The 14232-nt window shown below is 38.9% G+C and overlaps 1 protein-coding gene across 16 annotated transcripts in view; it reads right to left on the bottom strand.

Annotated features, from left to right (window-relative positions):
• The window catches only part of DTNA (dystrobrevin alpha), a 224508-nt gene that overhangs the window by 95652 nt on the left and 114624 nt on the right, over positions 1-14232 (bottom strand). For 9 of the 16 annotated variants that reach the window (XM_064706051.1, XM_064706043.1, XM_064706044.1 and 6 more), the window contains exon 1: positions 2400-2484. In XM_064706051.1, coding sequence (XP_064562121.1) covers positions 2400-2484 — 85 coding nt within the window. Of the gene's footprint in view, positions 1-2399; positions 2485-14232 lie in introns of those variants that run through there. The other 7 variants (XM_064706057.1, XM_064706045.1, XM_064706046.1 and 4 more) reach the window with 1 other exon arrangement.

The following is a 14232-nucleotide window of genomic DNA, read 5'->3' as shown; positions in this document are numbered from 1 at the left end:
GGGCTTGCACACAGCTGAATGCAATCCCAGGATGAATTTTGGTTTCAGTGATGTGCACCCTCCACACACAGAGGTGTCTGAGGGGCTCTCAGAATGCAAAGGTCAGTGTTTTATGAAGATGGCTAAAATACATTTAGTTTTTCCACAAAGACTTAATATTTTTCCCTCATTTTACCTAGTTGGAACATCCAGTTCTCTGTGTACATAGGTAGTAGGTGGAGGAACAGAGGCAGCCAAACAGAAAAGGGAAGCACACGTGAGATAAACCAGACTGAAGCAAGTATGCCAAAATACTAAAATGTGAAAGAAGAAAATAGTAGACTGTAACTACTGGTGTGTAATACAGGAAAATAGTCCCTCCTCTGCCTCCAGCTGCTGATCTTCCCAATACCTCCTTAACTCCTGCTAAACAATCCAACATCAAAACAGCCTTCAAAACTGTGGAAACAAACCATAAATTTTCACAGCAAAGTCCTAAATATTTTAGGAATATTTAAAACTATTTGCAATTAATGGTGCCTATGTCACTGACTTGAGCTGATAAAAATCAATGCCCCTCTGTAATTATAATTAAAACTACAGTATGTTCTGCTAATGGACAAATAAATTTTTTGATTCTGGCCAATATACAACACCTCCCTCCAAGGTTCCAAGGTGCTGTACACAAGAGACAACTGAATGAAAGAATATCCTGAGTTGGAAGGGACCCACAAAAATCATTGAGTCCAACTCTTGGCTCTGCACAGGATACTCCCAAAAATCACCCCATGTGCCTGACAGTATTGTCCAAATGCTTTTTGAACTCTGTCAGGCTTGCTGCTGTGACCACTTCTCTAGGGAGCCTGTTCCAGTGCCCAAACACCCTCTGGGCGAAGAATCTCTTTCTAATACCCAACCTAGACCTCCCATGACACAGCTTCATTCCATTTCCTCAGGTCCTGTCACTGGGCACCAGAGAGAAGAGATCAGTGAGAAATATTCATGAGTTACACAGGAAGCACTGTGTGATACTAAAACAAATACAGGGCACAACAGAGCCAGTGGACACTGTGGAATGGGCCAAACCAGTCCTTGGTAGGCCATCTGAATGGGAAATCTTTAATTTGGAGAGCTCAGATGTAGGGCTCACACACACTGAATTCACCAGCACACACCTGGCCTTTCATTATGCACAACAATTCCAGTCCCAGTAATGCCCTAAATAACCTCAGTCTGCCACCAAAGATCAGGGAGATGCTCTGTCCTAGTTTACTATGAGCCAGGGGACAAACAACAGGAGGCTTAGTAATTACACACAAAACTCAGGTAAATCTAGTAACAGAGTGACAGTCTCAAACTTGACAGCAGAACTTCCTGGAGAAAGAGTGGATTGTAAGAGAAATTAGAGATGACTGTCAAAAGTGCATGAACATTGTTGGTATGGTACATCCCAGACACATTATCATGCAGGGAGTACATGACTTCATTAGGAACTACAAAAAATTACACTGAAGTGGGGTATGAAGTACATGAGTCCCTGTACTGTGTCTGGCTGAGATGCAGTTAACTTTCTCTAGAGCAGCCTGCACGGTGCTGTGTTTCAGATCTGTGGCTAAAATGTGTTGATAACACACCGCTGTTTCAGCTGTTGCTGAAGAGTGCTTGCACAGCACTCAAGCTTTTCTGTTTCCTACTCTGTCCCCTCCCAGGGCTGTCTGGGGATGGGCAAGAGGCTGGGAGGAGACACAGCAAGGACAGATGCCCCACTTGGCCAAAAGGTTAGTCCACACCATATAATGTCATGCTCAGCAATAAAACTGGGGTAGGGAAAGTAGCGGGTGGGGAGTTTTGTCTTCCAAGGCAGACAAAACTTCCACTGTTCCATGAGTGGATGGGCATCAGTCTGCTTTTGGAAGTGGGGAATAGCCACCTTTGCATTACTGGCTCTTGGTTTCTGTTGTAATTTTCTCCCTCTCTTTCTGTCACCTAATCAAGTCTTTATCTCAAGCAATGAGTTTGCTTGCTTTTGCTCTCCCTATATTCTCTCCCATTCTGCTGGAGGCTGGTGAGGGATTAAGCAAGTATGTGGGAGTTTGGCAGCTGCCTGGGGTCAACCCACTAAAGATACCTCCAAAAAAAGATGTAGCTTTTGGAGACCTTTATCCCTCTTCATTGCAACCTTTGTACTCCATCATCTTTGTCTTAAGAAAACTATGGATAAATAATTCAATTAAAAAATCTGATGCAGAAAACCTCTCTATCCTGCTTAGGTCAAATCAGCCCATTTTCGTGCAATTTTGGTCTCATGATATTCATTTGTGCAAGGGAGATTTGAGGTGGAAAGCTTGCATAAATTTTACTGACATTGCATAGCAACTGGCTTGGTCTATCACAGCAAAACATTTCCAGGAAGTACTTACGCATTTCTGCAAACAGCTGCCTTCTTTCTGCCATGGTATTTCCTCTTTTCCCACAATCTTCAATCATTCTGGAAGACAAAATCATGTGCAAACATTAAGCATTATTCTCAGACTGAACATACGTACATAAGCATCCAAAATTGCTCCCGAAGAACCTTGGAGGTTGGCTGGTGCTCCACGTGTAGCCGATGCCTTTTGCCAGCCTCTCTGTGGTGTGCTTTGTGGAGAACCTGGTCCCCAAACTGTCCTCCATTCTCTGGACTCTGCTTTCAAGCATTTGTTCCCCCTCCCGCCCCTCTCTCCCAAAGGCAGTGTTCAGTTTTTCTGCTTGATGTAACTAACTGGCTTACATAACACAAGCTCTGAAATTCATTTTAGGTTTTCTTAAATAAGGAATCCTCAGTTTAAATTATGTAAGAGAGAAGAAATCATAAAAGATTCGGATATTATTTTACAGTCTCTAAAACTATGTTCTAGCCAATTCTATGTGGAGGAGACAAAAAAAACCCAACAAACAACAGCAATTAAATCTCTACTCCATAACATAATACATGTTATTTACCCAAGCAAGCACTCTCCCAATATTCATTGAAATTCAGGGCAGTGTATCTCTGGTTAAATGAGTTTCACAAAAAGACTCAGAAGTAAGAATATATTTTCCTTCTGTTTTCAGATAAAAGAAATCTTTCGACTATTTTGAAGAGCACTACTGCTGGATAGAGCAGAGAGAAAAGTGACAGCTTCTCTCACAGCCAGCATTCAAACTATAAAAGACCAAAGCTTTCAGAGTGAAGATAAACATCTTTAGCAGCACTCAAAAAATTAAAACTAGTGTCAGCATCACCACTTCCTATGGGTAATTACCTTGTCGAACCAATATCCTTTCCTGCCTGCCAAGTCTGGTTAGAACTTCTGACCTGCATTTTAATCCCCATCGTTATGTCAACTAGACTGTGTAAAATAACATCACACTACCCAGGTTACAAAGGAGATGTTCTATACAAGCCTGCAATCAAAAATACTGCACTGTATCCCACAGCAAACCTCCATATGTATACAACAGGAAGGATAAAAGTACTGGATGCTGAAGTCTACCATTACCAAAGAACTCAAGACAGAAAACCAGTTTCGTTTTATTTCACAAAGATGGGAAGGCAATCACATAAGAGGTGTTTTGTTGTGTTTTTTTCCCCTTTCAAACTGCACAGTTCAAATGAAGTGGTGGTACATTATAATTGCCTTTTCCAAGCAGCCTATTCAATTTTCAGGGTACTGATAAAGACTCTGCTAAAGTGCTATCTATGGTGGATGTTTTGTGATGTGAGCAGCCGTCCCACTAGGAAGGGGACAAAGGGTATGGATGCAGCCTCTTTGCAGGGATATTCAAGTTCACCTCGTATTCAAGTAGGCTCCCATTTGCCCAGGAGTGACAGGGATGTGTGTAGCATGGTGTGAAGTCTGAGCTAATGTATCCTTCCTTTCTGCAGAGACAGCAGCTCTCAGGATAGTGCTTCACAGGAGTGGTCACTCAGCCTTTGATCTGAGGCAGCTGGTGTCTTGGAGGTGTCAGGGAAGACTCAAACCTCCCTGCAAAATGAGATACCTCAAGATATGCCAGGCCCAACTAGCATCTTAATTAGACAGCAAGAAGTAATGTCTTTTTTACATGAATCAGCCTTAAATGTCTTCCCATAAAAAATTAAAAGCGATATAATTCCACTAACCATGGCTTGAGCTCCCCACTCCTTTCTGTTTCTAATGAAACTCACAGTAGGAGACAAATTTGCCATGGGAAATGACCAGATCTCATAGGACAGGTGAGTTAATAAAGCCCTTTGAAAAGATAATATCTTTTACTAGGCAGGGCAGTTGAGTGAATACTTCAGAGCAAACACAATTTTTGATTAATATTTATTGCTTGTAGAGTTGGTTATAGCCATCATAATTTTCTCTGACTTCTCCTATATTCAGCATTATTCCACAATGTGCAACTTGTTTTCAGACCACATATTACCTGTGTTATTTGACTGAGATTGGGATAATTTGATTTTGGCACAAGGATGACATCATCTTCCACTTCTTGACACAACTGACACTTAAATCTTACAGATGTTTCTCCAGTTAATAATTTGCTGTTTTCATTCCACCAATGTTCTCTAACATTTGTGAAGTAATTACTGGTCTCAGAGTGATTGCTACAAATTTTATCATAAACATAAGGGGTTCAACTTTGTTCTTACTTGCCTCATACTGACATCTAGAGAAAAATATTCCTTAGCTATTGCTTTTAAATATCTTGCAGAGCATGGAATGTGGCTCACCTGTGACCTTATTCACCATGTGGAAGAATTTTCCCAGTCAAAATTTAGTAACAAAAAGTATTTTTCAAATCATGCAAATTGTACAGTATGTTTTCCACTTCCACCAGAAAGCCTGTTGTAAAAGTGTCTCTTTAGTGGAGGGAAAAATAATAATTCTTAAACTGTTTTTCTGTTTTCTGCAATTCATCCTCCCTTTACTTTTACTGTTTATATCTCCCCATATAAGAACATTCCCTGGATCTGATCATCATTTTTCAGAATGTCCCATTATCTTCTGAAATTGAATCACCCTTTTCACTGCTGGGGCTTATGGGGATTACCAGGCCTGACAAATAACTCTATATTTATAAACACACAACTCAGGCTTCCTCAGAGAAGGAGGGAACTTCAGATTTATGTTTTTAGGAGTCTTGCACTTGATATTTTGCAGATTTTAAAACAGTCTTCACCCAAATGACAATCCTAAAATTCTCTATAAGAGTATATGCCATTAAGCTAATGAGAACATTAGTGGTGGCAGTATTTTCAGACAGACACATTCTATCCTTCTTTCCTCTTTTCCTGATAGAAAAAAGTGATAGATGATGCTCATCTACAGAGTATTGGTACTTCTGAGTTGCCATTGGCAGGAATTCACTCAGCTGCATCTTCCAAATTTTTCACTTGCATTTTAACTCCACAATGTGCTACAGCCCAGGCTCAACTAATGCCATTGTCAGGGTGCTGGGCATCTCCTTTTCAGCCTTGTTCCCTGTGACCCAGCTCACAGGCACACAGCTCAACTCTTCAGCTCAGATTGCAGACTCCTGCTTCGAGCCCATCATGTGTCCACCTCAGTCCCTGGGCTGGCCCTGAGCTAATCAACTACACTTGTCCTCCAGTATTCCTCAGTTTGCTCACAGCACAAGTCATGTCACAGAAAAAACCAAAGTACAATTTGTTCCTCACAGGAGAAAAGCAAGTCACAAAGCAAATGTGCTTTGAAAAACAGAATACATTTCCAGAGACATAATTTTGAAAAATATTAATTAATGTATATATTTCTTATAGTAGGTATTAGATTATATTTGTCTTCTACAGGTTCCTTTCACTATCTTCCCTTCACTTTTCTTCCCAGGAAATACCTCCTCCACTGCAGGTAAGAACACCTATTGTGCATCTAATTAAAATTCTAGTCACAGGCTAATTAGTAAAGTACCAATTAGAGTGGGATTAAGGCTTCAATATATTACAGACATTCCAAAGCAGAAATCTTTCCAAGTGTGAGGCTTCCAGCCTCTGAAAAAGATACTGTGAATGTTTCATTTTTACCCACGTTCCAAGCTGAAAACTTTTATGATATTAGTAGTGCTAGAAAGAAAATAATAAATAAACAAATAATAGAGTTTGATTGGAACTATTTTGACTACAATTTCATATTCATGCTTATCATGTATCAGAAGCATAATTGGTCTATTTTTTAATATACTTTTCTGGTTTATAAAATGTGGGTGGGAATATAATGTAATATGCATAACATGAGAACTAAATGCCTCATTTATCTTTCCTTTCCTGTTGTGCTGCTTGGATTATGAGCACTACAATAAACTTTCTCACAAATAAGTGTTTTTCTTGTTTCAGTATTTATAGGGTAAATAATATCTTTTATGAAGCCCTACTATATGTCATTCTTTTCATAAATAGTATATTTCCATTACATTACATTTCTCGAGCTATGTCTGTGCCTGATAAAAATAATGCATGCTACATTTAAATCATTAGCTCCAAAAAAAACCTACCTATCCTGGTTTAGGCCAGAATACAGTTCATTTTATTCCTAGTAGGTGGTACAGTGCTGTGTTTTGAATTTAATATGGGAATAATGTTGATAACACACTGTTGCTTTAGCTGTTGCTCAGTAGTGCTTACCCCAAGTCAAGGACTGCTCAGCTTCCCAGGCTGTGCCTGTGAGCAGGTGCACAAATGACTGGAAGGGAGCATGGCCAGGACACCTGACCCACAGTGGCCAAAGATATATTCCACACCTCAGAGCATCCTGCCCACTACATAAACTGGAGACAATTGGCCAGGAGGTGCCAATCCCTCCTTGGAGATGGGCTAGGCTTTGGTCAGTGGGTGGTGATCCACTGTAGTGGGTACCACTTACCTATCTTGGGTTGAATCTCTCTGTCTCATTATTATTACTCTCTCTGAGTCACTATTAGTACTACTACTACTACTATTATTATTATTATTATATTTTGCTTTGTTTCAATTATTGTTTGTATCTCCATCCATGAGTTTAACTTTTTCCCCCCTGATTCTACCAGCCACGGGGAGGGGTGGGGCTGGTGGTGGAATAAGCCAGCAGTTGCATGTGACTTACTTTACAGCTGGGGTTAAACCACCACACCACCTAAAGAAGCAGTTGCCTATATGCCTGGAGAAGGCACTCCCCTCTGGAAAGCCCCACACATGTCCCAGGAGACCCAAAAATTCCTGACCTGAACTGTGCACACGCAGTTTGATGTTTCTGAGAAGAGCCACCCCACTAGCACTGCCCATCCTGTTTGTCTGTGACAGATGAAGTGCCCCAGGGAGGCAGGACACATGCCAGTGAGGAAAACTGCCCACTGAAATTGATTAATTCTGGCATGAAAAATTCATCAAATCCCATGTGATGGTTGTGATGCAGCGGGCGTTTGGAAAAAGAGGCTCCGAATCCCGGCCAGTGACACTTGTGACAGCATCTCAGGCTGGACAAAAGCTGCTTTTCTGTCCAAGCAGGGACACAGGAAACAGAAACACCTCTCTGCCCCAGTCCTGTCCAGCTGAGTGTGCTGGGGCTCTGAAACTCTTGGAAGCATTTTGGGACCCAACTAGCTGGAAGTTTAAGTTTAAGATCAAGCATCCTTTATCTGAGCAGTCTGTATTTCCCTAGTGAGGAAATCTCAAACTCCTGATACAGAAGCTATTTTTTCTTCCATGAAATGATGGAAGCTTTGATTTCTCTGGGAATTAGAAGCATTAGGATGCAGAGAAATGTTCTGGTTTCTCAGTGGCTATTTTTTATGCTGTTGACAAATCTATTTTCTATGCAGCTGGTCAATATTTAAACCCAGCTTTGAGCAGACAGCAATACCATTTTTCAGCAGCACAGGCTTCTTGTCTGCCATTGCTTGGGACAGTTTTATCAAAATATCCTTCATACATAACAAACTGCTGTTTCTTTTCAGGATTTACCAGCATCTGAAATTTTGATTTATGAAAATGAAAGAGCCTGCTAGAGTCTATCTAACCATGACTTTATGAGGAACTTAAAAGCTGTAGTCAACATCCAGGATTCTGTTCATGCAGGATTTGTGGCAGTGTGAGAGAGGAGATTTTCCATTGATCTTTTATTTTCTCCAAATACAGCTATGTTAGGCAGATCCTGCTCTGCTAACTACAACACTTGTGGCTGCTTATTTCAAAGTGAACTTGGACTGGAGAACAGTGAGTTAAAAGGGACAGTAAGTGCTGGCTAAAACCATATTTCTGACGTCACCAACCTCAGCAATCCTTGTAGTTAATAATAAAAATCCTGAAGGGCCATTTCAGAGCCCTCTTCCCCTTAATGGATTTATTGGTGCCTTATGAATGTTTTGTTCCACATGTTCTAATGAACCAAGTCCCTAATAGGCCTCTCTCAGCTTTACATTCCAGGGCTAATCTTTGGCACTGTAATAAAACTGGTCAATGCTCTTTCCTGAGGCCAGCTATAATTGCATTGCACTCACAAAGTGTGCTTGTACTTTATCTAGATGGGATTTTTACAGTGAAGAAAGAAAACAAAAGCTGTTGCTAAGTTCATCTCCAACATGAGTCTCAGCAAGTCTGACTCTTCTCATTTTCATCATATTTTTCAATTTTAATACCATCAAAAAAATTGAAATTCAGTCTTGATTTATTCCTTTAGTGAAATGTGTTTTTGTTTTTAAGAAAGAATTTTCCAATGTACTTTTCATCAGCTCCTCCTTTTGGGAGTTTTGTATCCTTAGTGGGAAACTCAAAAATGCCTAATAAGGGACCCACTGCAACTCATTTCCATAAGGCACAGTTTGAATGCTGTGCAAATCTTATCTCTCAGGTCTAAAAAACAAGTGTGAAGGGATTAATTAAAAAAAAAAAGGCATAATTTTGAGACAGAAAATATGAGAGTTAAAATATACTCATTTCATATTTAATACTGTATGGAATCAGCACTTCACTACAGGATGCCATGACAAAGGAAACATCAGTTGTTTTCCATGTGCACCAGGTTTAGGAATTCAAAATCTTCCTAACTAGGCCTAAATAAGGCCCAAAATCCTTATTTTTCATCCATCCTTTTCATGGGTACTTCCACAGTATAATTTCCAGCTTTTCTCTACAACATGAAGAAGAACTTCTCTTAAAGAACCTTACTACTCCAGACATGAAAGACATTTAAGAAAATGACTACTTGACACTTAAAATATACATGGGAAACTTTAAAAAGCTGTCTTACAGGCATTGCTTAAAAAGTTTTTCTAGCTCTTTTTGAGTCATGCTTCCTGATACTACAAGAAACTACTTTATTGGATGAAATATGGAAGGAAAACTAATGTTCAGTGCTTCAAATATGTTTTCATCTTTTAAGAGCACAAGATTATCCAATAAAATAATTTTGGTCAACTCCAAAAATCTTTTCTCCAGGGCTTCACTGCCATCACTTCTGATAAACATTAGGGGCTGATTCCAGCTAACTGCTACAGATTTAAATGTATAATTTCAAAGTTCTATTCAAATGGGATTAAAAAGTTGTATTTAATCTAAATTTTATTAAATATTTTAAAACAATAAAGAAGATGCCAATTTCCTTTATATATGACCTTTTAGAGCCTTAGTTCAACTAAGGGGTAGCTAGAAATAATCTCCACTAATGGTCATTTATTTTTTGTTATACTCAAAACATATTCCAGGAAAAGAAGAAGCCCCCAAAACTCAGACACAAAAGCTGATGATATACAATACCAAATCCGATTTGTCTGATGTGAAAATATTTTTATGAAGTTTTCCCAGGAGCTCATTTTGGAGCTGTATTTCACTGGCATTGTAGCTTTTCCTTCAAAATATGATTTTTTTAAAACTATTTTTCTAAAAGCCAAGATCAACAAAGAACTGATGACCTTTGAACACTCAAATATGTAGTTCTACTCCTTTCACTTAGTTAGATAAGGCATAATTCATAGACAAAACTGTAATGAAACTCAAGGGATAAAAACTATAAGGACTATCACAGGAAGCATTTAATTGATAATCTGATACTTTGATAGTCTGGTCCTCTTTCTTTTTTATTTGCCATTGTAGAGACAAAAAGGAGGTTGCAGGGTATCAAATATAATTAAAATCTTACTTAGTCAAAGGGATCTTTCAGTTCTTCTTGTACTGCCATAATTAAACCCAAATTCATTTGAGAGTAAGCTGTCAGTGATACAATTGTGTTAGGAAGCATTTCTTGGCTTCTGCCAATTTTAATAATACAAGCTGTCAGTTTTGGTAAATACAGATTTGATGATTATTTGCTGTAGGACAGTAGGTACTTTCATGTCCTCAGAATTACAAAACCAACTAAATAAACCAAATGGTGGTTGCAGGAGAAAATGCATTCCTAGGAAGCTGAAATTATTGAGATCCTTCACATGTACTGGGAAAATCTCACTAAAATTAAGTACTGTGAGTAGTCAAATAAATTACTTAATAGAACAGCTACTGGCTTTGTAACCTTACCTGATGAAAAGTTTTGGCAGCCAAACAATTTATGCAATAGCCACTGATCCAGAGGAGTTGAAAAAAAATCTTATCAGCTAGGATGTGTTTCATTATACAACTGACAACCAAGGAGTATTTAAGGTTTTTTAATCTTTATGCCTGAAACAGATACCTTTGGATTTTTTTCTTTTCAATTTTTGGAAATGTTACAACAAATAGATTTATAGAAAAGGAAGTCTGAACTATATCTAAACAACACAGCTAGAAAAAAGAATCTTTAAAAACAATCCCATGGAATTTCAAGTCTCTCCAGCTCTATTTGCCAGAAAGGTAGAAAATAGATTTCAAATGAAAGAATGATGAGGCACTGAGGAAATTGTTCACCTATACTCTTTCATAGTGGTAGCTGTTAATTTGTCGTGAAGCTCAGTGAGAGCAGGCACTAGGACAGAAGAATGATACCAGGATGGGAATTAAGGCATTTAGGAGCATTCTGGGTTAAGTATATACCTTCTGAGACAAAGAAAGCTTTGATTACTGCATCTGTATGAATCTCACACAGAGAGAAATCAGATCCTTAATGCAAGCAGGAGCAGCCTCCAGGCTGATCTAATTAATATCTGAAGAAGGCATTTTTAGCAATTAGCTGCTTTAAGGGCATAAAGAAATGTAAGATTTTATCTTTTTTACCTGGCCATATCCCTTCTGTGAGTGGCCCTTGGGTAACAGGAATACAACTTGATTGTTTTGGTGGCTGCATTCAAATGATGATGCTTTGAAAGCAGATGTCAACTTGTTAAGTTTAATTCTGTTTTCAAGTATCAGATCTCATTGAAAATCACACCTCTATGTCTCTAATTTTGTGGTGGAAAAAGAAATTTCACATGCATTTTTTAAATTATTTCACTAGGCAGCCTTAGTTATAAAAAAGTTCAATCCTCAAGATACTCAGTTAAGATACTAACTCTGCTGAAGTCATAATGACTGAAATGAGGGTCTGTACATTCCTGTCCCATAAGTGCCTGCCTGCATAGCCCTCAACAACCACACAAGCAATACAGCATACAGTCATTATACACCACAGGAAGAACAGAACAGGTAGGCTGGCAGTACCACTGGTAACAGAAGAATCAGCAATAAAAACCAGCAATGGGATGTCTACCTTTGTATAGAGCTTAAGTGACAAGAAATCACATGTCAATATAAGAATTTCTGAGTCTTCTAATGATGAATACATAGAAAAGCTAACATGGGCTCTTGTTCAACAAAAGCTTTCTTTAACCTGCCCTTATCCTGCAAAACCTTTGCATACACACTGAACCCAAAGCATATGCTTGAATTCCATTGTAATTACCATACTTAGCCAAAGAGGAATAGGCTGCTGAACTGGGCTCAAAAGTTTTCTATTTAGTTCTCAATAGATGTCTAAGAAAAAAGGGCAGCCTAAAAGCAGTAGGTTACATAAAAGGGAATGTACTTGGAAATGGCACTTCAAGGAGGAGTCGGTGTCTCCCAATAAAGATAACCTTTAATCACATAACAGAGAGCACAGCTCCTCTGCATGTGATGTGGAAGTTTACAGAGTACTGAGGTCACTTTGAAAACAAAAGGAATTAAAGAATTAAAGAGCATTAGGAAACAGAAGAATCTTTCACCTGTTCATCCTTTTATTCATTATTTGGATGTATGTTGAGATGCTATTCATGACACTCTTATAAACTATGAAGAGAAATACACTTTATGCCAGTTCCTACATCACTGGTTATTCCTAAAGTACCCCACAACAAAAGTTAGCACAAGCTTTTCTTTTCCAAAACTGTCTTTGATGCAAATGTATTCTGTCTTTGCCTCCCAGCAAATTTAAGCCTCCCTTTGCTGGAGTACTCTCACACAGTATTATCATAACACCCTTTCACATTAGTCTAGGTAATTTATTTCAATGATTAAAAAGGTGCAGCTATTAACTAGGAGCAGAAATTTTTGCAAAACTATCCTTTTAATTAATAGAAAGGCATATTATGTCCTCACTAGAACACTAGTGTGTTAGACATAAGGCTGTGGAAGGCTGTAATAACTTAAAACAATTGAAGAAAAAACCCCACCCTTATTTCAACAGGTAAAGGACAACAGGAAATGAAAGCAAATGCAAACAAAAAAAAAATGGACAGCTTGATATGCACTATCAGCTAGTTCATTTTCTCAAATAAAAAACCTAATATAACAAATTACTTTTAACCTAATTAAAATCTGACATTATTTTATTAGGCAATATCATTATTACAATAGCATACAGAAGAAAATGAAATACAATATAATTATGTAGCAAATAGTCTCATATATTAAGATAGAACAGAAAGCTAATGCTTGAAATATTGAATTCAAAGATAATGGCTTGTAAATGGACACAACAGAAACAGGCTGCTACATGTGATTCACTCTTCTGTGTCTCTCAGATAATGCACATTACTTCCAACACTGGTTGGACCCTGCTAAACTCGAGTTAGTGTTGTATATGCTTGAGGAGGAACATTTTAAATAAAACAGTATTAATTATATTGCAAAAGAACATTGAGATTATAAAAATTCCTCCAATACCACATAAACATTTCAGCTACTAGAAATGGGCTTGTAAGCAGACTCTCATCTGGAGAAATTTCAGTGTCCTGAATGCACCTCTCCCACGGCAAGAAGGGAATGTGATGAAAGCCAAGGGGAGCACATGAAAGCCCAGAAGAAGCACATCTAAGCAGGCTGGCACTTATGGCTGCAAAGATCCCTGATGTGCTGTGAAATCCCCAAATGGTTGTTAAAAGATTTTTCTTTGTGTAAAATGAAGTAGATCACTTCTTAGAAACACTCCTCTAAGGGTAGTCAAGGCAGAATACACACTCCTACACAAGCACTGCTCTACAATGCACACAATGCATCAACTTTTGTGGAAAGATGACATTTGTATCATTAACAACAGGAAATAAGAGGTGCCAAAACAGGCAAGACACTGCCACACAGCACTTCATGTCTTATGTCATGTTCCCCCAAAGACTAAATGTCCTCAAACTATTTCTTCAACACCTTCTTCCTTTGAAAAGATTTCATTTTCCTTCTAATGCAACACAACAGTTCCAGGAGAACCACCGCAAAAACCACTCCAGAGAGAAACTCAACCACTGAAGCATGAGCTGTAAAGGCTGTAAAGCCATTCCCAAGACCCACCACACTTAAAGAGTTATTTTACAAAGACCAGTCACCAAAACTCAACAGCCATCACCTATGAGAAAGTCTCACAGCTGAAAGGAGAAGAGGAAGGGGTGGCCAATGTGAAAGCACAGAGACATCCCACAGAAAAGCAAGGGGCACTAAGGCCTCCAGCAGCTTGCAAGGCACAATATATCCTTGGACAGAGAGTGGCAATGCAAACTGTTACAAGCCAATTTTTATGTGAAATGCATCAGTTCTGAGCAGATAAAACACTTTACAGATGCTTTCAGAATGAAGCACTGACCACAGCAGCCCAGTGGCCAGGTACTCGTGGCTGCTGCAGGGACACTTCAATTAGGGCACGAAAACAAGAGCATTACATGAATCCTTGCAGAGAGCAGTAACATCTACAGGCCTGGATTTTGACAAGAAAAACAGACTTGAATTCACTGCACAGTGACAGTTTGCAATTACAGCCCCTCCACCCCCAGAGGGCCTGTGTACAACACCCATTCTCTGAGCCAGCAGCAGCTCTCCTGAGTGATGCTCCAGCCACACACTGA

Source organism: Zonotrichia leucophrys, chromosome 2, assembly GCF_028769735.1.
Source record: "Zonotrichia leucophrys gambelii isolate GWCS_2022_RI chromosome 2, RI_Zleu_2.0, whole genome shotgun sequence".
NCBI classification, from domain to species: Eukaryota; Metazoa; Chordata; class Aves; order Passeriformes; family Passerellidae; genus Zonotrichia; species Zonotrichia leucophrys.
Note: the sequence above shows the minus strand (reverse complement) of the source record. Positions and strands in the feature narration are given on the sequence as shown.